General features: G+C 33.7%; 2 protein-coding genes across 3 annotated transcripts in view; one reads left to right on the top strand and one right to left on the bottom strand.

Moving 5' to 3' along the window:
* Positions 1-8073, bottom strand: part of LOC127832583 (DALR anticodon-binding domain-containing protein 3-like) — a 43089-nt gene extending 35016 nt beyond the window's left edge. The window contains exon 1 of the mRNA XM_052358105.1: positions 7759-8073. Coding sequence (XP_052214065.1) covers positions 7759-7956 — 198 coding nt within the window. The 5' untranslated portion in view covers positions 7957-8073. The remainder of the gene's footprint in view (positions 1-7758) is intronic.
* LOC127832584 (protein phosphatase 1H-like) overlaps positions 1-25212 on the top strand; it is a 42832-nt gene that overhangs the window by 8921 nt on the left and 8699 nt on the right. The window contains exons 2-5 of one of the 2 annotated variants that reach the window (XM_052358107.1): positions 8099-8374; positions 11185-11329; positions 13908-14006; positions 23932-24084. In XM_052358107.1, coding sequence (XP_052214067.1) covers positions 8100-8374; positions 11185-11329; positions 13908-14006; positions 23932-24084 — 672 coding nt within the window. In that variant the 5' untranslated portion in view covers position 8099. Of the gene's footprint in view, positions 1-7950; positions 8375-11184; positions 11330-13907; positions 14007-23931; positions 24085-25212 lie in introns of those variants that run through there. The other variant, XM_052358106.1, reaches the window with a different exon arrangement.

Genomic DNA, 25212 nt, shown 5'->3' with positions numbered 1-25212 from the left:
TTAATATTTATGTATTGATTCAAAGTGAAAGACAAACAATTTCATATTCAGGTATAAAACTAAGTTTGAACATTTTAACATTTTTATAGTATCTGTGAACCTGTGATGTTCTGCAAGAGCAATTTTTATCCAATGTTTCCTTAAAATTATGGGGAGCCCATAAATGTACAAAAGGTGCAATGGCAAACAAGCTGTAAAAAAGCCCCTTTACAATTCACCTTGATAATATATGGCTATAAACATGAAACAAAGACCTAGTTGAAGAATTATTGTTTTATTGTTGAGTTATGTTAATAAACAAAAGACCAACTTATTGATAAGTGTGTTAAAGTGAGTCTTTTAGCCTTGTTGCGGCTTTCAAATTATTTATAAAAAGACCAACTTAAACTCGCTTTAACCCACTTCTGTTTATAAAAAGACCCACTTCTGTTGTAAAAGACTCGCTTATGAAACAAAAAGACACACTTAAACACACATAAACCAACTCATAAATAAAAAGACTCACTTTTGACACATAAAAAACCAACTTCTTACAGCAAAAAAACTCGCTTTAACACACATCTACTTTAAAAAACCAACTTTAAACTCAGTTAAGCACAGTTTAGCTCACATAAAACTCGCTTTTATTAGCAAAAACCAACTTCCGCTCAGAAAAACTTAGAAAAAACACAGTTTTATGTTGGTTTAAGTGTGTTTTGGTATGAAAGTGGGTTAACTTTTTGCAATGGACATGTTCTTCAGTGTGAAAAGGAACTAAATTCACCTAACACATGTTACATGTATAAAATTGTTTGTTTTTTTGGAAGCATGGATTTATGTTGTGACTGATATTGCTTTCGAATCAACAGATTAAGCAACGTGTTTTTCTTATGTGATGCAATATGAATGAATATTATATATAAACAAGGACTGTTTGTAAAACATGCATGGCCCCCATATGGGCTGTCAGTTGTAGTGGCAGTCATTGTGTGAATACATTTTTTGTCACTGTGATCTTGACTTTTGACCTAATGTAATTTATCATTCGGAAACCACTTTACTATTTTGAGTCACTGTGACCTTGACCTTTGACCTTGTGACCTAACAAGAGCTGTCAGAGGACAGCGCGCTCAACTATTCAAGTGCTTGACAGTATAACGTAAGCCATCATGGGGAAATTGTTCATATTCAATAATTTATTAGACGATCTGTAAAAAATAAAATATTTTTATTTTTTTTTGGGGGGGGGGAGGGGGGGGGGGGGTAGGGGTGGTGCGAGGGGGATATAATGTGGGGTGTGGTAATCTATTAGATGTTTAAAAAAAATTGGGGGGGGGGGGGTGGGGGGTAGGTGGGAGTAAGAGGGGGTATAATGTGGGGTGGGGTAATTTATTAGATGTTAAAAAAACAACGGCTATTTGTAAAACATGCATGCCCCCCATATGGGCTGTCCGTTGTAGTGGCAGCCATTGTGTGAATATGATTTTTGTCACTGTGACCTTGACATTTGACCTAGTGACCTGAAAATCAATAGGGGTCATCTGCGAGTCACGATCAATGTACCAATGAAGTGTCATGATCCTTGGCAAAAGCGTTCTTGATTTATCATCCGAAAATCATTTTACTATTTCGGGTCACTGTGACCTTGACCTTTGACCTTGTGACCTCAAAATCAATAGGGGTCATCTGCGAGTCATAATCAATCTACCTATGAAGTTTCATGATCCTGGGCGTATGCGTTCTTGAGTTATCATCCGAAAACCATTTTACTATTTCGGGTCACCGTGACCTTGACCTTTGACCTAGTGACCTCAAAATCGATAGGGGTCATCTGCAAATCATGATCAATCTACACATGAAGTTTCATGATCCTAGGCATATGCATTCTTGAGTTATCATCCGGAAACCATTTTACTATTTCGAATCACCGTGACCTTGACCTTTGACCTAGTGATCTCAAATTCAATAGGGGTCATCTGCTAGTCATGATCAATCTACCCATGAAGTTTCATGATCCTAGGCGTATGCGTTCTTGAGTTATCATCCGGAAACCATTTTACTATTTCGGGTCACCGTGACTTTGACCTTTGACCTAGTGACCTCAAAATCAATAAGGGTCGTCTGCAAGTCATGATCAATCTACCCATGAAGTTTCATGATCCTAGGCGTATGCGTTCTTGAGTTATCATCTGAAAACCATTTTACTATTTCGGGTCACCGTGACCTTGACCTTTGACCTAGTCACCTCAAAATCAATAGGGGTCATCTGCAAGTCATGATCAATGTACCTATGAAGTTTCATGATCCTAGCCCCAAGCGTTCTTGAGTTATCATCCGGAAACCACCTGGTGGACGGACCGACCGACCGACAGACCGACATGTGCAAAGCAATATACCCCCTCTTCTTCGAAGGGGGGCATAAAAAAATTGGGGGTGGGGGGGGTGGGGGAAGGGGGGTGGGGGTGAGAGGGGGGTATAATGTGGGGTGCGGTAATTTATAAGATGTTTAAAAAAAAAAAATGTTTTTATTTGAGGGGTGGGGGGGGGGGGGGGGGGGTAGGGGGGAGTGAGAGGGGGGTATAATGTGGGGTGTAGTAATTTATTTGATGTTTAAACAAAAAAAAATGGGGGGTGGGGGGTGGGGTGAGAGGGGGGTATAATGTGGGGTGTGATAATTTATTAGATGTTTAAAAAAAAATTGGGGGGGGGGATGGGGGGGTAGGGGGGAGTGAGAGGGGGTTATAATGTGGGGTGGGGTAATTTATTAGATGTTAAAAAAAAATGGGGGTGGGAGGATGGTGGGTGAGAGGGGGGTATAATGTGGGGTGTGGTAATTTATTAGATGTTTAAAAAAATAATTGGGGGGGTGGGGTAGGGGGGTGGGGGTGAGAGGGGGTATAATGAGGGGTGTGGTAATTTATTAGATGTTTAAAATAAATAATTGGGGGTGGGGGTAGGGGGTGGGGGGTGAGAGGGGGGTATAATGTGGGGTGGGGTAATTTATTAGATGTTAAAAATCTTTTGGGGGGGTGGGGGTAAGGGGGGTAGGGGGGAGTGAGAGGGGGTGTAATGTGGGGTGTGGTAATTTATTAGATGTTTAAAAAAATGTGATCATAAAAAAAAACAAATGATCTCACACCGACATGAACAAATATCCTCTATTTTTTTAACATGAAATTTAAACGTATTGCATTTGTTTCCCCTGTATATAAGGAAGATATAATAGTGTATTTCCTCCCCTGTCCTGCTTATATTTATATTAATCAACAAAATTAAACATTAACACAATATTTTATATACAAAATATACAAAAAATCTCATATTCTGATAATATTTTTACTGATCCACTTTTTTTTACTCCAATGATGATGTTTCATTGTACTGATAATTATAGATTAAGGATTACAGACCAGTTGCTTCAGTTATATTGTTCAGAGTTCGCCCTGTTGGCAGCGTATGCGTTCTTGAGTTATCATCCGAAAACCATTTTACTATTTTGGGTCACCGTGACCTTGACCTTTGACCTTAAAATCAAAAGGGGTCATCTGCTAGTCATGATCAATGTACCTATAAAGTTTCATGATCCTAGGCCCAAGCGTTCTTGAGTTATCATCCGGAAACCATCTGGTGGACGGACCGACCCACAGACTGACCGACCGACAGACTGACATGTGCAAAGCAATATACCCCCTCTTCTTCGAAGGGGGGCATAATAAACTATGCAAATTTGCTGAACGTGCTTTTTTGCACAATAGGCTATGTTATTGACCTTCTGCAAGTAAAAACTTAAATAAGTCCCCAAGGTGCATGAAAATACCCCCCCTCCACTATGCAGCAAGGGTTAAAAAGAAATTAAATATTTAAGTTGAAGCAAAACAAGTCAAAAGAGTAATTCTCTAAACGTTATATGCCAACTGATTTTAAAAGTTTCAGAAAACATATGAAAATCCTGGGCTTTTCTCATTGGTTAATTAAAGATGTAATTTTACGTTCCTGCAACCAATTTACCATATTGTTTGAGAGTTCTTATGTCAGATTCCAACTTAAATGGTCTAGAATAAAATTAAACATAGTTCTGCATTGTTGTTACTGATATGTTCTGTATTTTTGGCCAGTTGCTTTTATTCACAAATAAACTTTTGTCTTGTCTTGTCTATATTAAGTTTTGAACAGCTCATAGACCCTTTTCACAATAGGCCAAAATTGATAAGAGCGCAAAGTCATGTGACTCGCAGAACTCCAGAACGAGGCTGAACGTGTATAAATTTCCAATAGTCCCGCGCAACGCTGCATCTGATTTTAACATTTCACTCTTTTGAACACTCGGAGATGTAACGACTTAAAAAAGTCAGAATAAGTTATAAATATGTACTTGACATTATAAGTGTCAATACATTTAATAAATTGTCTTGATTAAAGTACTTGTTTTTCTAAGACTTCATTTTTTCCCACATTTAACAAGCTTTGTTAGAGCTTTTATATCGCACTGTTTGAATAAAGATCTACAGTATCTTGTTTATTGATACATTTGTTGTTTAATAGCCCCTGTGTTCCGCATAAACCCATTATCTCGTTATGATCAGATTCTGTTCCGACAAATACTAAATAAGAGCATGGTGTCATAAACCTGCCGTGGTAGATGCCTGGTCATTGAACACCATGTATGGTACCCTGGCCAATATCTTCTTGTGGTAGAAGTAGTACGTAGTCATTTCTTAGACTAATGTAGCGCCAAGTACTCAAACTAAAGACTGTATAGATATTAGCCAGTTTAATCATAATTATACAGAGAATGCTGTACATTCTTCCTAGCCTAGTTTTCACACAGGCGGACATTCGTTCCTATCGCCTACTGAATGTAATAAGTCATGTAACTGACATTTTTATACATTTTTACTTTTTTCCATTTTTGTGTTTATTTAGGTGACATACATCAACTGTTAAAATATTATGTCAGCCATTTTGGTAAAAATAATGTTTTTATCAAATTTTCGAAATTGACTTAACAAACACATGTCATTTTCTGAATATAAAAAGTAGCGTAACTGACATTTTTTTTAATTTTCAGGAGAAGCAAAAACATGTTTAATTAAAATAATAAACATTTTTCCATATTCAAATTTTCTGATAAGTATTATAATAACACTTGAAAAACGAAGCAAAACTCGTAATTGATATGTCTTTTTTAAAACAATAAAAAAATTAAGAAAGGAGCAGTTACCATAATTTCAACACTGAAATATTTTGAGCGCAAAAAATAACGTAAGTGCTCTTACTGTCTTTTGGAAAATGTCTGAAAATATGCTTTCCTGAACAATTCACAAAATGTCAGTTACCCTAGTTATTACATTCAGTAGACGCTATGTTTTTTGCATGGAACGTATAGTGACATCTAGAGTCGGTGGTTATTTGACAACCTTAACATTCGTGCCTTCGTTATTTTGATAATGGGGATAATGGTTTCTACATAATTTTGACAGCCTGGACATTCGTTCCTTCGTTATTTGGACAGCCTGGAGATTTGTTCCTGAAAAATTGCTGGCCCGGTCATTAATATCACATTTTATCAAAATAAAATGACACTCTGGGCATTTTATCTTGTAATTTAATATGTCGTTATTAAAAATAAAATAGTTAAAAAAATTCTCGTATTTTGTGTTATATTTTATATTTTGGTAACATTTTATCATGATCATGAGAATGAAAACGTTTAAAACATTCTAATATATCGACTTACACAGAGATCTCTAATTTGCCAAACCTTGCAGAAATCTGGACGTTAAAACTATGTAGGAGTAAATATATCCGGTCTGTCAAAATAATGTTGGAACAATTGTCTGGGATGTCTAAATAGCCTTGGAATGAATGTCAGGGTAGTTAAAACAATGTATGAACGAATGTCTGCCTTGTCAAAATTAGCGTAGGAACGATTTTATTTTACTTGTGAAATAATTTTCGGATACATAATCAAGTGCTTAATACTTATAAATACATTTGAAATGTTTATTAACTTTTATGCTATTATAAGCACCAAACCTATTTAGCGGGTTACCCGGTGCCGCTAAAATAAAACTCCGTCATTACATAGTTTTATAAAGAGTGTTCGTAAGTGTATAGAAGAACACAATTAAAAGAAGCATTTTAATTAACCTAGGTTAAAGATAGTTTCCGAAAATTAAAGACACACACACACACAAGAGAGATTTTTGACATGAATTAAGTGACATATATTTATCTCTCATAATCACGTTAAAAGAGAAATGAAGGTGCATGCGTAGACAGTTCAGTTTGCTCCAGGTTCGTTTTTACACCTGCATAAAAGTATTCTTCAATATTGTCTTTCACTGTAAAAGATCTTACATTAATTTAAGTTAAACGAAAAATGACATAGCATGTAAAAAGTTCATGTTCTTTGTATTTCCAATTGCTTTTTCTTATGATTGAGTCAACACACATTTTACACGTTCGATCGTTTGTGAAAAATATTACAGACCAACCAACATGCCTTTGAGAATTTAAGTTATAAAATAACGTTTTGTATTATACAACTTTTGTATGTATTTGTTTTGTGCAATTATCAATGTTTATTCTTCAGATCACATTTGCTTGAGGATAATGGGTATCTTGAATTTGAATCAAGATTAAATAAAATTTATATACACATATACCCTAGTGTTGCTATATACTATGGCTTGCAAAGATTGTGTAGGTGTGAGAATGTTTATTTTATAACACCTCATCAATTTATTGACTAAACAACACATCCATGTATGCATGTGTTTGCCGTTATTGTAACCAGTGTCAGTGCTTATGAAAATCCCGAATGTAATTAATCAAAATCAACTGTTTATCATCATCAATATGCTTCGCCAAAGATCTATACACTTTCAGCCTCGTTCTGAAATTCGACACGTCACGTGATATCTAAAAATAGCAACAGCGGTAGTATTGTGAAACTGGTCTATTGCACTTAACAAGGTACATGAAGGGCTGTCGGTTTATCACAGTGGTTTGTACATGAACTTCTGTAGGTGATCTGGGTTCAATCCCTGTTACCGGAAGCATGTGATTTTGGTTAATGATCACCATACCAGACGCGTGAGATTTCTTATTTGTACTCTGCCCCAAACCCCCACCACCACAAGAGCACACCAACATTTAGTCCAAATAATTAGACGTAAGCTACCCCGCTGTAAATCGACCTCATATTTATAGGAGTAACCAACATTGAAAATATTTAAGTGACAACAAAAATAGCTGGAAATTGGGAGCTATACTTAACAAGAGCACCACATAGCGGGTGCCAACGCTAGGCTGCGGGTGCAGTTTTGAATAAGTGAAAACTTGTCAGAAGTTTTAAAGGTCACAGTGACCTTGACATTTGACCTAGTGACCCACAAATGGGTGTGGTGTGTAGAACTCATCAAGGTGCAGCTACATATGAAGTTTCAAAGTTGTAAGTGAAAGCACTTTGATTTTAGAGCCAATGTCAAGGTTAAGCATGATGCAGATGGCGGACGGCAAACACGGGACAACGAGCTGTCTATGACAATACCTCATATTTTCTCTGAAAAAAAAACGAGCTAAAAAATCGTTCCAGCTTTCCTTATTCTTTTAAGTAAATTAGGAAGACACACAACGAGTCCACGCATAATGCAGCTTCAGGCGTGGAAAGATATCATAAACTTTAAAATGCATACACGCACAGGACGTAACTTCGTAAGTATACTATTCACTGTACAAAAAAAAGGAAAAAACTCGCGAAATCATGAGACAAACCTGGACTTCTGCACTCTCCGACTTTACACAGCCCAATGGTAAATTAAATTCTCCAAATTCAAAATCATTTATTCTCTGTACAAATGTCAATTTTCGTATATGGTCTTTAAATTCTGTTAATGCTTCTTCAAAGAAATGTCTGATGGTTTGTTTTATTTCCATGGGCGTCGCCATCTTGTTATTTTCGGTAATGTTCATTTTTTATTGCGGTAAGAAAAACCTACTTTCACTTCCGTGTTTACAACTCAACTGTCATACAAACCATTGTGAATTATTAAAAAGAATATTGAAATCATGTAGATCAAACGGTTCATCTTTTGAATCCGCACCTTTTTGAAAGGATGCTGGCGCGATTTAAAGACGCAGCGATGAGTGCTATTGCTAAAAGGTCGGTGGCGGAAAAAATGCTGGCAGACACCCAAGAGGAAAGTGCAAGGAATAACTTCATCTCAGGCCTAGCATCAGGCCCACCAAAGCCAGAGAAATTCCCCTATGGACGTCCATATTTTCTCAGTCTGGACAAAGAAGAAGTGCAGTCGGCCATAGACTTTGGGACGCGGCCAATCATCATTCCAAGGAAGGTCTATGATATGCCCTTGGTGTCGGGCTATGCAGAGTAAGTATCTCAATTATAGACTTCCCTGTGTTATATTTTGTGTATTTGTTATCTAAAAACTGGTTATGAAAGTTATATGATTGAAATTCTGAGGAACAGATGTGACCATTAACGCTTTGGCTGATAAGCTTAGAAAAGTACTTTTTTAAGGTACAAAGTTTTCTATAATCACAAACATATAGTGACATAATATGGACTACAGAATCATTTGGCAGACTGTTAATACTTTCATCAATCTTTGTCATTATTATATTTGATAATTATCATATATTTTACTTCACAACAAACAGTGACATTTCAGAAATTGAAGGGACAAATGTGATACAAACGCATATAGAAACTTAGTCTTTAATATTTATAAGACGCGTAAAGAATTTAGAGATACTTTTTATATGGGCTAAATTCTTTGGAACACTCCAAATATTACCAATATATAAAGTAGCTTGATATTTGAGAGCGTCAACAAGTTGAACTAAAAGAAACTCTGATTACTGACAACATATATTTAAACTGTAACACATATATGAACAGATGTTAAGAATCCTTTATGGACTTGTTCACATTTTTTGTATTTTTGACAAATGTAATTGAGTGAATTTAGTAGCAAAACTGTTATGATAATAATAATATTTAATAGTTTTAAATAATTATAATAACAAGGAAATAGGCAAAACAAAAAAAAGTTCAACTACTGGTGCTTGCAACCAGGCAAAAGCTTACATCCAGGCCCCCAACCAGTACAACACTCAGGCTTTTGAAAATTATCAATGAAAATTATTGTATTTTTTCTATTTCAATTTACCCTTAAACAAACAGATATTTGGAACATTTGTATGAGTCAGGAGTTTTATTTTGCTTGTTTAAATATATAATGTGTTCATTCTTGTTTGAATCTTATATAATGACAATAATTTTGAAAACTAACTTTTTGCTACACTCTGAACAAATCCAATAATACACAATGTTTAAGATACATATACAGGTATTCAGCCTCAAATCAAATGACAAATAGTATTTGAATCTTTGTGACAGTATCCATAATGGGTCTGTTACAGCATAATACATGTATGAAGTCCCATATCATTCAATGCAAATATAAAATGATAAACTGCATCAACTTAAACTAATTTATCACTGATTGTAAACTTTTTGATTGTTCGAATTGAAAAACATGCAAATATTATTGTGTTGCTTGATGTTGGCACACACAGCCAGTATACAATCCCATCCACACACAGCCAGTATACAATCCCATCCAAAAGTGTCAGCCTTATCTAAAGGTTTATTTAAAGCTTTTGAAGTGTTATTTTTGTGGAAAAGGTTTCATAAATAACCATCAGGAATATTTCTTGTTTATAAATTAAGATTTAATATATGATTTTGAATTATTATTTAAGAGCAAGATTCCATTTTCTGTAGGTCAAATTAGTTTATCATAATGTACACAAAAACAATTGTTACAAATTGACTTAGATTAAATATTATATTTAAATGATTATTCAATTATTCAAGAATTGCGATCAGTATTATGTAGGTTAAATGTAAGCAAAATCCATTGTCCTATATCTATCACAAGGTGATGCATATTATACAGGTATGCACAGCGGGTTAAATTGTTGTTTATGTTTTACAAAAAATGTTATTTAAATGTGATGACCAAGAAATCAATTGTAACTTCATAGTCACTTTTTTGTGATTGAAATGTTTGACTTCACATTTATGAATAATTTAAAAACTTGAATTATATTATAACATTTGGTTAATGTCACGTTTTAGGGAAAGGGAAAGTTGGAGTAATGTAGAATTTTAAGTTTAACATGAATTAATACTATATAGTCTACCCTTGGAAATACTGGGAATGTTCCTCTGTAAGAATTACATACTTTGAAATATTTTATTTGTACTGATATTTTTATCACTTGATTTTAGTGCATAAATTTAGGAAACAAAACAAAACTTGAGAATTTATACACTCAAATCCTAAGATAAGCTCATTAAGCTGTACAATGCACAATTATGATCATACTTGAGTTACAAACACAGAAGTAACAAAAGTCATTGAAAAAGATTTAAACCGTTATAATGTTACACTTTATAGTAAATCTTCCTGTATGATTATGATTTGTTATGGTTATATTTTTGTTTCGGTTTCACTTCAATTCTCATTGACTACAAAATATACATATAACAGTTGCATAACAATGTCAAGCGGACTATTGACAAGATACTTTTCAATCAACACAATCATTCATTTATATTATTACCACATGTTTGCATAATAATAAATGGTTTACTGAAAATTCTTGGACAATTTTAAATAAGCTTGGATGCAACTGTTCAATTAAGTTTAGTTTTATCCTATTTATGCTAGCTTGAATGCATTGAAAGCATTTGCTTATAAAGACACATTTTCTTGGGTAGAACCAGTTCTTAAGAGAAGATCTTGAGAATGCTATTTGACAGAGGATCAATCCTGGGACCTCCTGATTGCAAGGCAGACACTTTACCCACTATGCTTTGGCAACCCCCTTTTAATTGAGTGGAATTCTTAACCCTTTGCATGCTGAGAAATTTGTCGTCTGCAAAAATGTTGTCTGCTGAATTTCTAAAATGAGCATTTTCTTTGATTTTTTTCAAAGAATACTATCAGGATAGCAAACATAGTTTGGATCCTGATGAGACGCCACGTTCTGTGGCATCTCATCTGGATCCAAGCTCAAATGCCTTCAAAATTTGGTCCCAGCACTGGAAGAGTTAAAGAGATTTATTTGAACTTCAAGACTAATAAATTGAGTAATTTTACCTTTCAGGTGTCTGAATGGAGGCAAAAGCAGTTGTAATGAGGACAATAGCTATGCTTGTGAGATGCATATCAAGCCAAAGAGCAGTCAAAACGGCAAAACACTGACAAGATCAAAGACTGTAATGCAGCCTATGCAGGAAATTGCAAAAATGGTAAGAGATAAGGAATGGAATCAGTGTAATCATAACAGTATTAAAGCAGTCCAAGTAAATATATGTATGTGATGGTATATTATTTAACTTGTTTTGTTTTTTTAATTACTAAACAAATTAAAATATCAATTATTTACTTTATTACAAAAAGTTGATAAAGGCCAGATAACTTCCTTGTAATTTAATAGAAAATCTATGTATAACAAAATATATATTTGATATACTTCCTTGACTTAATGTATATAGTCAATGCATTAAGGCCAATATGTAAGTAATTTTTAGTGCACTCTCGACTGAATAATGACATAGTCAACATTTGTAGGCACAGGTCATTGAAAAAATTGTGTTCATTATATTGTAAGGAGGCCTGATTGTTTGATATACAAATTAATTTCTATAAAAACAAGAAACAGTTCTAAGCCTTAACCCTTTTAGTGCTGGAACCAAATTTTGAATGCCTTTGCAAACAGTTTGGATCCAGATGAGACGCCACAAAACGTGGCGTCTCATCAGGATCCAAACTGTTTGCTATTCTGATAGTATTCTTTGAAAAAAAATCTAAGAAAATGCTAATTTGAGAAATTCAGCAGATGACATTAGCAGACGACAAATTTCCCAGCATGGGTTAAAATAATTCAAGTGACCCAGAGCAATTTTACCCTTGTGTTTGATTGGTTGAAATGCAGGCTTTTACATTTTCTTTGGAAGTATTCAACATGTGTTTTTATAAATGAAAAAATATGTAAAAAAGTAAATGATCCCATCGTATTATGAAATAGCCATAATATGAAATGTTTGCTTCATGTCAGGGGTAATGCATACAATGGTAAAATCTTATTATAATGTAGAGTGTTATGAGTCTTTAACTCTTTGCATGCTGGGAAATTTGTCGTCTGCTGAAATGTCGTCTGCTGAATTTCTAAGATTAGCATTTTCTTTGATTTTTTTCAAAGAATTCTATCAGAATAGCAAACAGTTTGGGTCATGATGAGACATTGTAACGTTCTGTGGCGTCTCATCTGGATCCAAACTGTTTGCAAAGGCCTTCAAAATTCGGTTCCAGCACTGAAAGAGTTAAAAACCATTGAAAATCAGTTATGGCAGTATACTTTGTACACAAACTAATACAAGGTAAACAAAAAGCTGTTTACTGTTTACAACCGGAATAAATTATCATAACTTTTGCAGACTTTTACATCATTGCACTTAAATATGTTAGACCACATTGTTGTTGTCAACAATTAAATAGCAACAAAGAAGATATTGACATGAATGCAAAAATGTACAAGCATTATCTTTGTAATGGGATTTAAGTAAATAATAGCCAGGGGCATGGAAGTCACAGCTTTGTTTGACTTTATAACATTGAACTGGTATGTTTATGTCATATAAAAATAAAACCAGTTCAATTTTAGAAAGTCAAACAAATTGACATATAATGCTATTTTTATGTCCTGCACCACTATAGTGGGGGACATATTGTTTTTGCCATGTCTGTTGCTTTGTTTTGTGTGTTTGTTTGTTTGCGTCAAACTTTAACATTTGTCATAACTTTTGCAATATTGAAGATAGCAACTTCATATTTGGATTGCATGTGTATCTCATGGAGCTGCACATTTTGAGTGGTGAAAGGTCAAGGTCATCCTTCAAGGTCAAAGGTCAAATATATGGGGACATAGTGTTTCACAAACACATCTTGTTTGACTTTAATTTTATTAGTCAGTGGTTATAAATAATAATATTTTTTACCCGGTAATTATGCATTTTAAATATTATTATGATTTTAATAATTAAACTGAAAAACTGGAAAATTTGTCCTTCACTAAAACCACCTGTAATGTTGAGCTGTCTGATTGCCAATAAGCATCCAACGCATGTGTCACTTAATTTAATGTTACTTTTAAAACAGAGTTTGTGTTGTTCCATTATACTAAACCAGACTTGCTATGTTGCATGTCATACTTATAATAATAGCATTATCATTTATTTGATGTTTGTTTATTTTAATTTTTATAATTTTTATAATTTTGCCCTTCTTCGAAGAAGAGGGGCTATATTTTTTTGCTGGATGTAGGTCGGTTGGTCGTCTGTCTGTCGGTAGACCAGTTTGTTTCCAATCAATAACTCGTCAAAAAATCAACCAATTGGCTTGATACTAAACATGTGCATTGGCCTTGAACAGTAGATAATCCCTATTGAAATTGGGATCACTAGGTCAAAGGTCAAGGTCAATTTTACAATTATTGTGAAAATCGTTTCTGATCAATAACTCTTCATTCAATTGACCGAATGGCTTGGTACTTCCCATGTGCATTGGCCAGTAGATGACCCCTATTGAAATTGGGGTCATAAGGTCAAAGGTCAAGGTCACTGTCACAATCAGTATGAAAACTGTTTCAGATAAATATCAATCAACGATTGGCTGATTGGCTTGATAATCACATGTGCATTGGCCTTGGACAGTAGATGACCCCTATTGAAATTAGGGTCACTAGTTCAAAGCCCTGTCTAGGGGGGCATATGTCTCTAGTTTTATCTCATGTTTTATTTTGCTTGTATTTTTCTTTGTTTGCTGTAGGCACCATGTATAGAAGCTGTATATTTTGGTATGTTTGATGGACATGCAGGCTACCAGACCTCATTGATCGTATCACGGCAACTGCACAGTATATTGCAGGTACTGGAAGGAAATGGGAGAGTCCAGGGGTTGTTTTCTCAAAGCTCATTAGGCTTTGGGAAAACATTAATAAATCTTAGAAATTCATAAATGTATTAGAGCACATCAATAAAAAAAAATGACATAAAAGAAGAATAAATATAAAAACAATTGATATTTTTACTTTTCACATGGATGTTTATCTACTGTAGTAGCAATACTACATGTACACTTGGAGACTTTTCTAACGCATCACTTAATCATATCAATATAGCTCCCATATTTTTGAACGGCTTCTGTTGAAATTTGGACCAAGAATAATTCAACACATATCTGATAATTCTGAAAATTTAATTGAAATTGAAAAACAACAAAATATATAACTTAACAAAATAAAAACGTCACTTCAAAAGTCAAATTCGCAAACTCGTACAACGTTAAATAATAACAATGATTATGTGAAAAGTAAAACGCATAAACTTACATGTCTTAATAACTGACCGGCTTGCAACATGCTGATTGAGCCGTTTCGCTCCTGAATATTCATACGAGCCATATTGTTTTTCTTTAATAATGTTATGTTTTTCTTGTGTAAAAACTTATCTAGAATTATGAAATTGAAATTAAATTGGAATAACGTATATCGCCTTTTACTACACTTGGTGATTTTTCTAACGCAACACTTTTAAAACTTTAATACATATCTTAGTATGAGTAAATATTTTTATTTAAAATTGCACATGTGATCATTTGACTACAATATGTGCAAGCTAACGATAAGATCATTCATCCGTGATGATCGAACGCTTTAGCAAGTGGGAAAGGTAGCCTTTAAAATGCAAAGTGCGCGATTAAACTCCTGAATATTCATACGAGCTATATTGTTAGCCGGATTTTTTTCGAAAAAATCTCGGCTTATAGATTGATGTTGTCGGGCGGGGCGGGCGGGGCGGGGTGGCGGGGTGGCGGGCGGGGCGGCGTGCTCGAAAATGTTAAAGTTCTTATTTCATGGTATAACTTTGGTATGCTTGGACCTAGAGTCTTCAAACTTGACATGAAGGTTGGCCAGGATTAACAGATGACCACTGGTCATTTCAAGGTCATTCATTTGAAGGTCAAGGTCACTGTGACCTTCAATATAAAAAATGTTAAAGTTGTTATAACTTTGGTATGCTTGGACCTAGAGTCTTGAAACTTGACAAGAAGGTTGGCCATAACTAGTTAGTAACCACTGGTCATTTCAAGGTCATTCATTTGAAGGTCAAGGTCACTGTGACCTTGAATGTAAAAATGTTAAAGTTCTTATTTCATGGTATAACTTTGGTATGCTTGGACCTAGAGTCTTCAAACTTGACATGAAGGTTGGCCAGGATTAACAGATGACCACTGGTCATTTCAAGGTCATTCATTTGAAGGTCAAGGTCACTGTGACCTTCAATATAAAAAATGTTAAAGTTGTTATAACTTTGGTATGCTTGGACCTAGAGTCTTGAAACTTGACAAGAAGGTTGGCCATAACTAGTTAGTAACCACTGGTCATTTCAAGGTCATTCATTTGAAGGTCAAGGTCACTGTGACCTTGAATGTAAAAATGTTAAAGTTCTTATTTCATGGTATAACTTTGGTATGCTTGGACCTAGAGTCTTCAAACTTGACATGAAGGTTGGCCAGGATTAACAGATGACCACTGGTCATTTCAAGGTCATTCATTTGAAGGTGAAGGTCACTGTGACCTTCAATATAAAAATGTTAAAGTTGTTATAACTTTGGTATGCTTGGACCTAGAGTCTTGAAACTTGACATGAAGGTTGGCCAGAACTAGTAAGTAACCACTGGACATTTCAAGGTCATTCATTTGAAGGTCAAGGTCACTGTGACCTTGAATGTAAAAATGTTAAAGTTGTTATAACTTTGGTATGCTTGGACCTAGAGTCTTGAAACTTGACATGAAGGTTGGCCAGAACTAGTAAGTAACCACTGGACATTTCAAGGTCATTCATTTGAAGGTCAAGGTCACTGTGACCTTGAATGTAAAAATGTTAAAGTTCTTATTTCATGTTATAACTTTGGTATGCTTGTACCTAGAGTCTTCAAACTTGAAATAAAGATTGGCCAGTACTAGAAGATGACCACTGGTCATTTCAATGTCATTCATTTGAAGGTCAAGGTCACTGTGACCTTAAATGTTAAAATGTTAAAATTGTTATAACTTTGGTATGCTTGGACATAGAGTCTTCAAACTTGACATGAAGGTTTGCAAGCACACTTAGATGACCACTGGTCATTTCAAGGTCATTCATTCTAAGGTCAAGGTCACTGTGACCTTGAATGTAAAAATGTTAAAGTTCTTATAACTTTGGTAGGTAAAAATGTCAAAACATAACACAAGGTTTGCTCATGCCTTGAAAAGTACTTACATTTCATTTTGACCTTTGAACAATATTTCAGTAATTTAAGTATTGCATTGACAAAAACACGAAAGGTACTTTCCTGTCATTTAAATAAAAAATCCGGCTTCAATGCGGTCATCTCCGACCGCGGAACTCTTGTTTTGTAAATTAATTTTATGTTTTCCTTGTATAAGAACCCACCTAAAATAATTAAATTGAAATAAAACTAGAATAAAATCGCGTTTCAACATTTCCACATGCAAAAATATGGAACCACACCTACCCCACGTGCTAAAGCGTCCAATCGTCACGGATGAATGAGTTTATTGAGAGCTTGCATAGAATGTAGTCAAATGATCATATGTAAAATTTTAAATAAATATATTTACTCATAACTGAGATATTAAAGTTTGAAAAGTGATGCATTAGGAAAGTCTCCAAGTGTAAATTGATAGAATTGTTATAAAAAAAAGTAAAAAACAAAATTACAAAAAAAAATTGTCATTACATGGCGCAAAAGGAATTTAAACATATGTCTACAGAAATAACACTTTTTTCATGTATTTACCAGCTCTAATTCAACCATTCTTTTAATGATATGTTGATTACCTAAGTGCCATTTGGTACCAGCTAATTGGTGAAAGGAACTCTTTAAACCAAAATTAATACTTTCTCAATGAAAAGACTGATTTCTTCTGCAATGATTTTTTTTCCCACATAAATGGATTTAAACTTAAACATATTTATTACGTTTATTGAATTTAATGTTCATGCAATACAAAATAAGGAATTCTGAAGAAACAAATAAGAAAAAAATTTATAAAAAAACAACGTCCCAAGTGATTATTGAAGTAATGACTTTGGAGCCATGTATGGATATATAGAATACTCATAAAATTATGTTAAAATTTAAACATAAAAATCCCCATAACACAAAATCATTTTTATATCAGAATGCATTAGATATGTTTTATTATAGATAGTGAATTGTATGCATTAATTATTACACATCATTATTAGTTGTGCCAAATTCAATGCTTTTTGAGAAATTTACCCTTTCGGACCTTTTTAAATGTCATAGGCCCTTTAAATAATATTTTTTCTAAGAATAGGCGAGAGGCCTTTGTGTCCCTTAGATTATACAATCCAATCCCCCTGCCAGTGGCTCTATTCACAAAGTCAGTGTCTATTCTAGAAATCTAAAAGTATGAGGGGGGGCATTCCACCCTAACTTTAAAATATTCGGGGGAGTTTTTGAAAAACAGGGGGGGCAATGATCAAATACCATTTTTATAAATTTTTCTTATAATGTTGAATTGTTTTACCTTAAACATTATTACATACTGTCAGGCCAGGGAAACACTATAGTAACTGCCATTAAATAAAAAAAGCACTTTCCATAGTTATGCACTAACTTGACTAAAAAACAAAAATCTTTTATCACATGGTAGTTCTGTATCATTTAAATAATAACAAATAACATTTACTCATTTGCATGGCTTTCATGATATCCATGGCTCTGCGCTACAAAATTGTGAAACATTAATCGATACATTCACGCCTTCCATGCAGTTGTCTTGACGTTGAACATGCAGAATGATTTTCGTGTGCTTTTTATTCAGACTAAGGATCAACACCGTCACGAAATACATTGAGCACTGTTAATTTGAAGCAAGAATTTGTTAATGTCGCGTAAACATTAATATTCTGACATGTGTTTCAGATTACAAATTTAATTACACTCATTTAAGAATTCAACAATAATTGCTTACGACGCTTAACATGTCGAATAAATGTTTTGACAATGTTATGCATGAACTTCACAATGTCCATGAGCATGGTAGGTATAACAAAGCCAACAAACCAGCGGCTACAAAACCACGCAATTATGTCACACGTTGTCTACATGATTTTCCTGCAGAATTGACTGCCTACAAATGCTTTCGCTCATTCAAACCTTGCGTTCTCATTGGCCAATATTGACTTTCCAACACAATACCGCTCAGCCTTTAAGTTGCGTAAAAAGTAAAATGTAATTGACAAACGATCGTAAATCGGCACCAAATATGTTCGGTGGAGTGGATATCTCTTTGATCTTTAAAAAATACTCATGGATATTGAGCGTGCAAATTTTCTCGCACATATGCTGTGTAATGTGCGCGATCTTTGGAAGCAATTGCGTGTTCTAGAATGGACACTGCAAAGTAGTTGGTTATTTCTTAAATATTGATTTCTTAAGTGTGAAATTTAAAAGATAGTTTAATCTTACCTTAACCAATTTGTATCTTTTGAAAGTAAAGTGAAAATGCTGTTTTTTTAGCTGTTTTATACAGAGATGTTTACTGAAAGATATTTACAGTTTAACAATTAAGAAAACCATGGATCTACAGATGTTTTTTAGATATCACTCTAGGTTTCACGCAATAAGTAATGTGTTACTTGATTTGGGTACACACAGCCAGTTTCAAATAACATTAAAAAAATAAAACATCATTTACATGTTTATTTAAACATTTTAAAATTTGTGTTTTTTTATGTGGAATATTATGCATCTTTTATGATTTGGAATATTTCCTTGTTTATAAATAGAGATTTAATAATATGATTGTTAAATGAATATTAAAGAATTATATTCATTATTCTATAGGTCTAATGATAAGTCATAATATGAACAAAAAATCAAGGCTATAATTTGATTAAGATTTAATATAATATTTTTATTATCATTTAAGAATTACAATCAGTGGTATATTAAGGTCAAAAGTACCTGTAAGCATAAGCAAAAACAACTGTTCTAAGTTTATTCAGGGACATGTAGGTCCCTGGTTGATTTAAACATGACAGATAAGCAAGGCATTTAATGACACTTAAGAACATAACATAGGCCATACAACACATATTAACTGTCATTTGTATACATTACAAAAACTAACATTTTTAAGGTAATTTGTCATGGTTTCAAATATTCTGAAAATAAGGTACATTTGAACATTTGAATGTGAATTTTAATATTTCAGTAGGCTAAGCATCAATCCTGTATAAATTTCTAGTCCATATAGAAAATTTGTTATGGCTTTATATAACCCGTACAACTGCAATTTAAATAAGTATGAGGATGCCGTAATTTTTATTGTCTCAAGCCTACCTAAAGTTTGTAAGCATATTTGTTTTCAAACTGTTGAATTTCTGGGGCGGTCAACTGCCGAAATATTTATATTCTAAATAATTTCATCTCTCATAGAATAGACCCTTTTCACATTCCCAATATCAAGTCAAGTAGAAGTGGCCTCCCTTCATAAAACAAATCATAAACAAGGCTGACAATGTGGAAGCTAAATAAAGGCCTCATAATGTGGATAACATGTTCAATAAAATATGTTTTTCGGCGTAAGCTGCATAAGCCAGCTTTTCACCTTAGCCTGACCTTTGTAAGTGTCCAATAAAATTCCAATAAAATTTCCCGTGGCTAGGTACGAATGAATACACTTCATTTATTCCATTGGCTGATTTGAGTATACCACCAGAACATTGGAAACATATCCGCGTCTTTGTAACACTGTTTTACTGTATGAAACAATTTTATCTCGAATGAAAAGGCTTAATAGATAGAACAGTTTTACACTCAATTCTCGACATCAATACAGTTTGTGCGTACACCTTTTATTTTCAGAGTATTACCAGCGCAAGAGCGTTTATACTTAAAAGGCTATGTTCACATATTTAGTACTTACTTCCTTATTCCTGTCAACATGTTAACATGTAAAAGTATAAAGAGCAATGGAAGCGAGGCCTCACTTTAAAGCATTGCATTTCAACCCGCGAGGTATATCGGGTCAATTCGCGGACATTCAGAGTTTATATACAGGTCATCACCGGAGTTGGCGGCCAGTAAAATAATCGTTATATAATAAAGACGCTATCCGTGAACTAGGTGACCTGGAATTTTCTTTAGACCAGAAATATGTTAAATGAAGATATTCAGCAATATAATTATGGTATGTAAATAATAGATTCTTAATGTGTTTTCAACAATACAATGATAAATATTATTGTTGATAAATTTAACAATAATTATTCATCCATATTGCCTAATGTACTAAAGTGATATTATGAGCATGTAACAGTTTATAGGTGTCTATCGCAACCGTTGATTATTTTTGATGTTTCTACTTCATATACACTTATATTAATTAATGCAGCATCATCATACTAAAACAATATACCAGAAAGAGAAAAATAATGCATTTGAATATCAACCGTACTTTCGTTTGACAACTGATCATGCGTTTACGAGTTGAACCTAAATTTAGTTTTAGTGCAGATTTGTTCATACGACACAAAGACACGAAATTGTTTTACGGATCATTTCAGCTTACAGGACTGGGTGGGTCACGTAAGAATATCGAATATAAAATATATTTTTATAAACAACTGGTAGCAAGGTGAGTTGCAGATAATTAATCAGTAACCACATTTTAACTAACTATTTTGACCTGTTAATTCTTTTCAGCTCAATTCAACAGTGCAAAATGCCCATAATATTACTTTAAGCATTAGCACGATGATAATTGATACTGTTAATAATCGAATCAAATAGCAATGCCCGACAAACCACTAAAACAGGTTTGTTCGAAGAACGCGCCTATAAATACGGATACTTCTCGTGTGGCCGGTTGACTCATATGTTTAAATTTCACTTCCATTCTTCTTTTGGTTTTCTGTTTTGTATCTATAGGTTTATGACCAGCAATATGTTATAATGTAAAATAAGCCGCGAAAACTCCCCGTAACATCCCGTACTGCGTGTGATGCAGCTAAGAACTGCACAGAAAAAGACATTCGCTATCCTTGATCTCATTCATTAAACTATTTACGCCGTATATCTTTTTTTAAAGATATTTCTTGTTATTTTTAAGTTTATTAATGGGCCTGAAGCTGCATTATTTGTGAACCAGACGTAACTTCATTTAGTTTAGTGGAATATGTTTTCAATATTATGTAAATTTTTAAAAAGTATTTAACAATCAAAACATGGCCACTGTTGATCAATTATCTTAACTGTGAAGGATGTTAGTGCTAATTGAAAAAATGAAATTAAGTTGATAATTGGATGACTGTGAAAGGGACTTGTTCACAGATTTTGATATATGTTTTGAATTTTGTAATTAGAAGCTTTAAGTTGATAAATGTAAACATCAGAACTAAAAAGCTCCAGTATAAAACATATAGAGAGAAAAAAGTTATCCAAACCTGGGCTCGAACCTCTGACCCTTTGAGTAAAAGTCTGACACTTTAACTAATTGGCCATCAGTGCTGATACACATGTTATGGATTATTGTACTTAATTTACGCAATCCAGGTAGTGTCACAAAATATTATGATTACAACAGAACTCTCCAAATTATTCATTCCTTTCGTGTTTGTAACGCTTTATAATTTTCAGGTTTTTAAATAGTTAAACGATGGATATAATGGATATTTTAGAGAATGGTAAATGTTCAGAATTATTGTTTCCTCGCAAATAACATATTAACTAAAACGAAACATTGCAAATCTGAAACCATTTTTTTTCAAATTTGTCCCTGTACCAAACTGTGAACAGGTCCCTTTAAAGTAAATTGATTGCGTCATGTAAACCACTATGTATTTTGTTCATATAACCTTTACTCTTGTCTGTTAAGCTTAAGTTAAAAATGAAGCATATTCTATCAACCATCCAGATCGGTAATAATGAATACATTGGTAGACAGTACCATCACAACACATAAAATGAATGTTGACCAGGTGTAGAATGCAGCCGATATCTGAGCGAGAACGCATCAGCAAATCTAACTGAATGTTTATTTCTGTATAAAAAAAGTACTTCAGTCTGATGTGGTTTCTTTGATTTATTTATTTAAATAATGTATATTTGAGGACAATAGCTTCTTAGACTGATAGATGGGTATCACCAGGCTAAATATATCAAACTGAGTGTGTTTAAAAAAAAATGTAGATGTGTGTTAAATTTCCGTATTGTGTGTGTGATAAAACAGGAATCGGGTTATCTGTTGATGTGTATTGTCCAATACAAGTGTATTTCTGGATGTCTCATACTATTCTATCTTCTGCATTCTTTTTTATTTTTGCTTTTTCCCATTGTATTAGAAAGCATATTGTGACATAAAATGTGTTCCTGGCTGTTGTTATATTTTGTAACATAAAAAGCAATGGAGATAATACATTATGCTTATGAAGATTTTGCTGTTTCCCATTATAAATAACTGAAGGATATGAATTTGTTTTTCTTCACTTGCCAAGACTTGGTCTTGACCTTTTTGTTTGGTTAAATGTGGTAACACTCTGCCTTCTTGTTATGATAACAAATAGCAATCATTTGCAATGTGTCAGACGCATTAATTAGAAAACAATTACCATCAATTTTCTTTGCTTCATACATTGTAAGGTCTGAAATTTAATAACTTTAGATTGAAGTATGAAAAAAATAACTAGGAAAAAAGCACTTTTGGTAAATAATTTGATGCCACATCTCCCCAACCCCCTCTCTCCGAAAAAATAGTGTTGATTGTCATTCTATGTGGTTAAGAGAGTATGTAATCAATCTATCAATAAATAAATATGTAAATTTTAAAAAATTTCTTAGGTCTGTAAAAGTTAAAACTGTATTTTTTCATCATGAGTAAAATTATATGTAATACTTGTGTTAAATGAAGTTTTATTCACTTTAAACAATTCTTATATGTTGGTTAACTTGTAACCAAATTTTTTGAAGACAGTGTCATAATTGTGAAGACAGTGATACATGGATAACTACATGTTCATCATGTAACGGCTACGTGTCACAATGTGGTCATATATTCATAGAAGATTATGATCTAATAATTTATTGGACAAGCCCTGACCGCAATACGATGACCTCTAGTCTCATGAAAAAACAATAGTCAAAATTGCATTTTTTTGCATAAGGGACACTTCATAAAAAGTGTGTCAATTGTCATAATGTTTTATGTTTGTTCATTAAGAAGTCAATTTAATGATTGTTTATGGATAATATACCTGATATGACTGCTACATATATGTAGTGACGCCTAAAGAACAGGACAGAACATTATATTGCCAGCCTCGTTTGAGAATCATTGATAAATTAAGGAGACATGATCATCGCTAAAACTATGAATGTGATTCTCATTCAGGCTTTTAACCATGGTCTCAACAAATTTGATAAACACTGCCCTGTCTCTGATTTGCCCCATTTATGATTTTAGTTAAATAGTTTAATAAAAGGGAACAACAAACCAAAGAAGTAAAGTGAATCTTTGGTAAAATTCCTTTAATTTATAAATTGAGTCCTGGCAACACAACAAAACATTCTGAAACTTTGTCTCAATTTAAAATTTCAACCAATGAGAATACATGTTAAATTTGATATTAATTGTTTAAAGGTTTGAAATCAAGACTGTAGATTGTTTAAAGTCATGAGGCCTGAAAGGAAAAATTTGGCCTGATGTTAAGTACTGGTATCTAGACAAAAACAATTATTTTATCTGCTTCTCTAGGACCTGTTATCAGAGTGTGTGGACCGCCTAGTTGCTATGCGGGCCAGTGCTGGAAAAGAGACCCTAGAGACTGAGCCCATTACACTGGGGTTCAGTAGGGTCACTGATGATGACCTCATAGTGGGGGCACTGGAAGAGGCATTCCAGCTGATGGTGATTTAGTGTGGTGCAAACTATGAAATATATACGGAATATTACGCTAGTCAGTTGTTCCAAGAGTTTGTTTTCAGTAGAGTGGCTTGTGTGATGACGTATCACACGAGAAGCGGAGCCTCGAGTTTGATGCGAAATAGCACAAGCCACGAGACTGAATACAAACTCTTGGAACAATTGGCTAGCGTAATATTCCTTTTATTATATACAACAACTAACGAAAACAGTTAACAATTGTATTTTTGCTTTAACAAAACTGACAAAACAATGACTTAAACGGTACGCCATAGTTGATTTAAGACGCATTTGAATACAGTTAATGTAGATTACCGTGTAAACATTTGAACCGGGAAAACACAGGATTCCGACATGCTTACCTTAAAGGGGCCTTTTCACAGATTTTGGCATTTTTTGAAGTTTTTCGTTAAATGCTTTATATTGATAAATGTTAACATTGGATCTAAAAAGCTCCAGTAAAACTTAAGAATAAAATTTAAAAAAGGAAAAAAAAGTAGCCCGCAGCAGGGCTCGAACCAGTGACCCCCGGAGTCCTGAAGTAAAAACCAATTAGACCGCTCGGCCATCCTGCCATGTCTGTATGAGCGACGTATTTTATAGTTTATATAAGCAATCTTTGAAGTTTCACAAAATTAAACGACAACAACTGAACTCTCCAAATTATTCAATCGTTTTGCGTTGCAACGCTTTATAATTTTCAGGGTTTTAAATCGTCAATAGATGCATATAATGGCTATATTAGACCATGGTAAATGTTCAGTATTACTGTTTCCTCACAAATATCATAACTAAAACGAAAACTTGCGAATCTAAAACAACTTTTTTCAATTTTGTCAATTTACCAAAAAATTGAAAAGATCCCTTTAATGACATCGTTAATCCTATGTTTATAACAATTAAGTTGATAACTTTGATCCGATGTTTATAACAAAAGCGTTGAAACGATATGCACTTACACTTCTATTCCTCCATGTCTTTATCGAAACTTAGTTTAAACCTTACTATTTTATTGTATTTCTATCGAAATTAACATTTATGCATGATAAACTCACAATCCTAAAAACGATATGCATTCGATCGTTTTAAACAAATAGTTTAGTGTTAAAAACA

Source organism: Dreissena polymorpha, chromosome 5 (assembly GCF_020536995.1).
Source record: "Dreissena polymorpha isolate Duluth1 chromosome 5, UMN_Dpol_1.0, whole genome shotgun sequence".
NCBI lineage: Eukaryota > Metazoa > Mollusca > Bivalvia > Myida > Dreissenidae > Dreissena > Dreissena polymorpha.
Note: the sequence above shows the minus strand (reverse complement) of the source record. Positions and strands in the feature narration are given on the sequence as shown.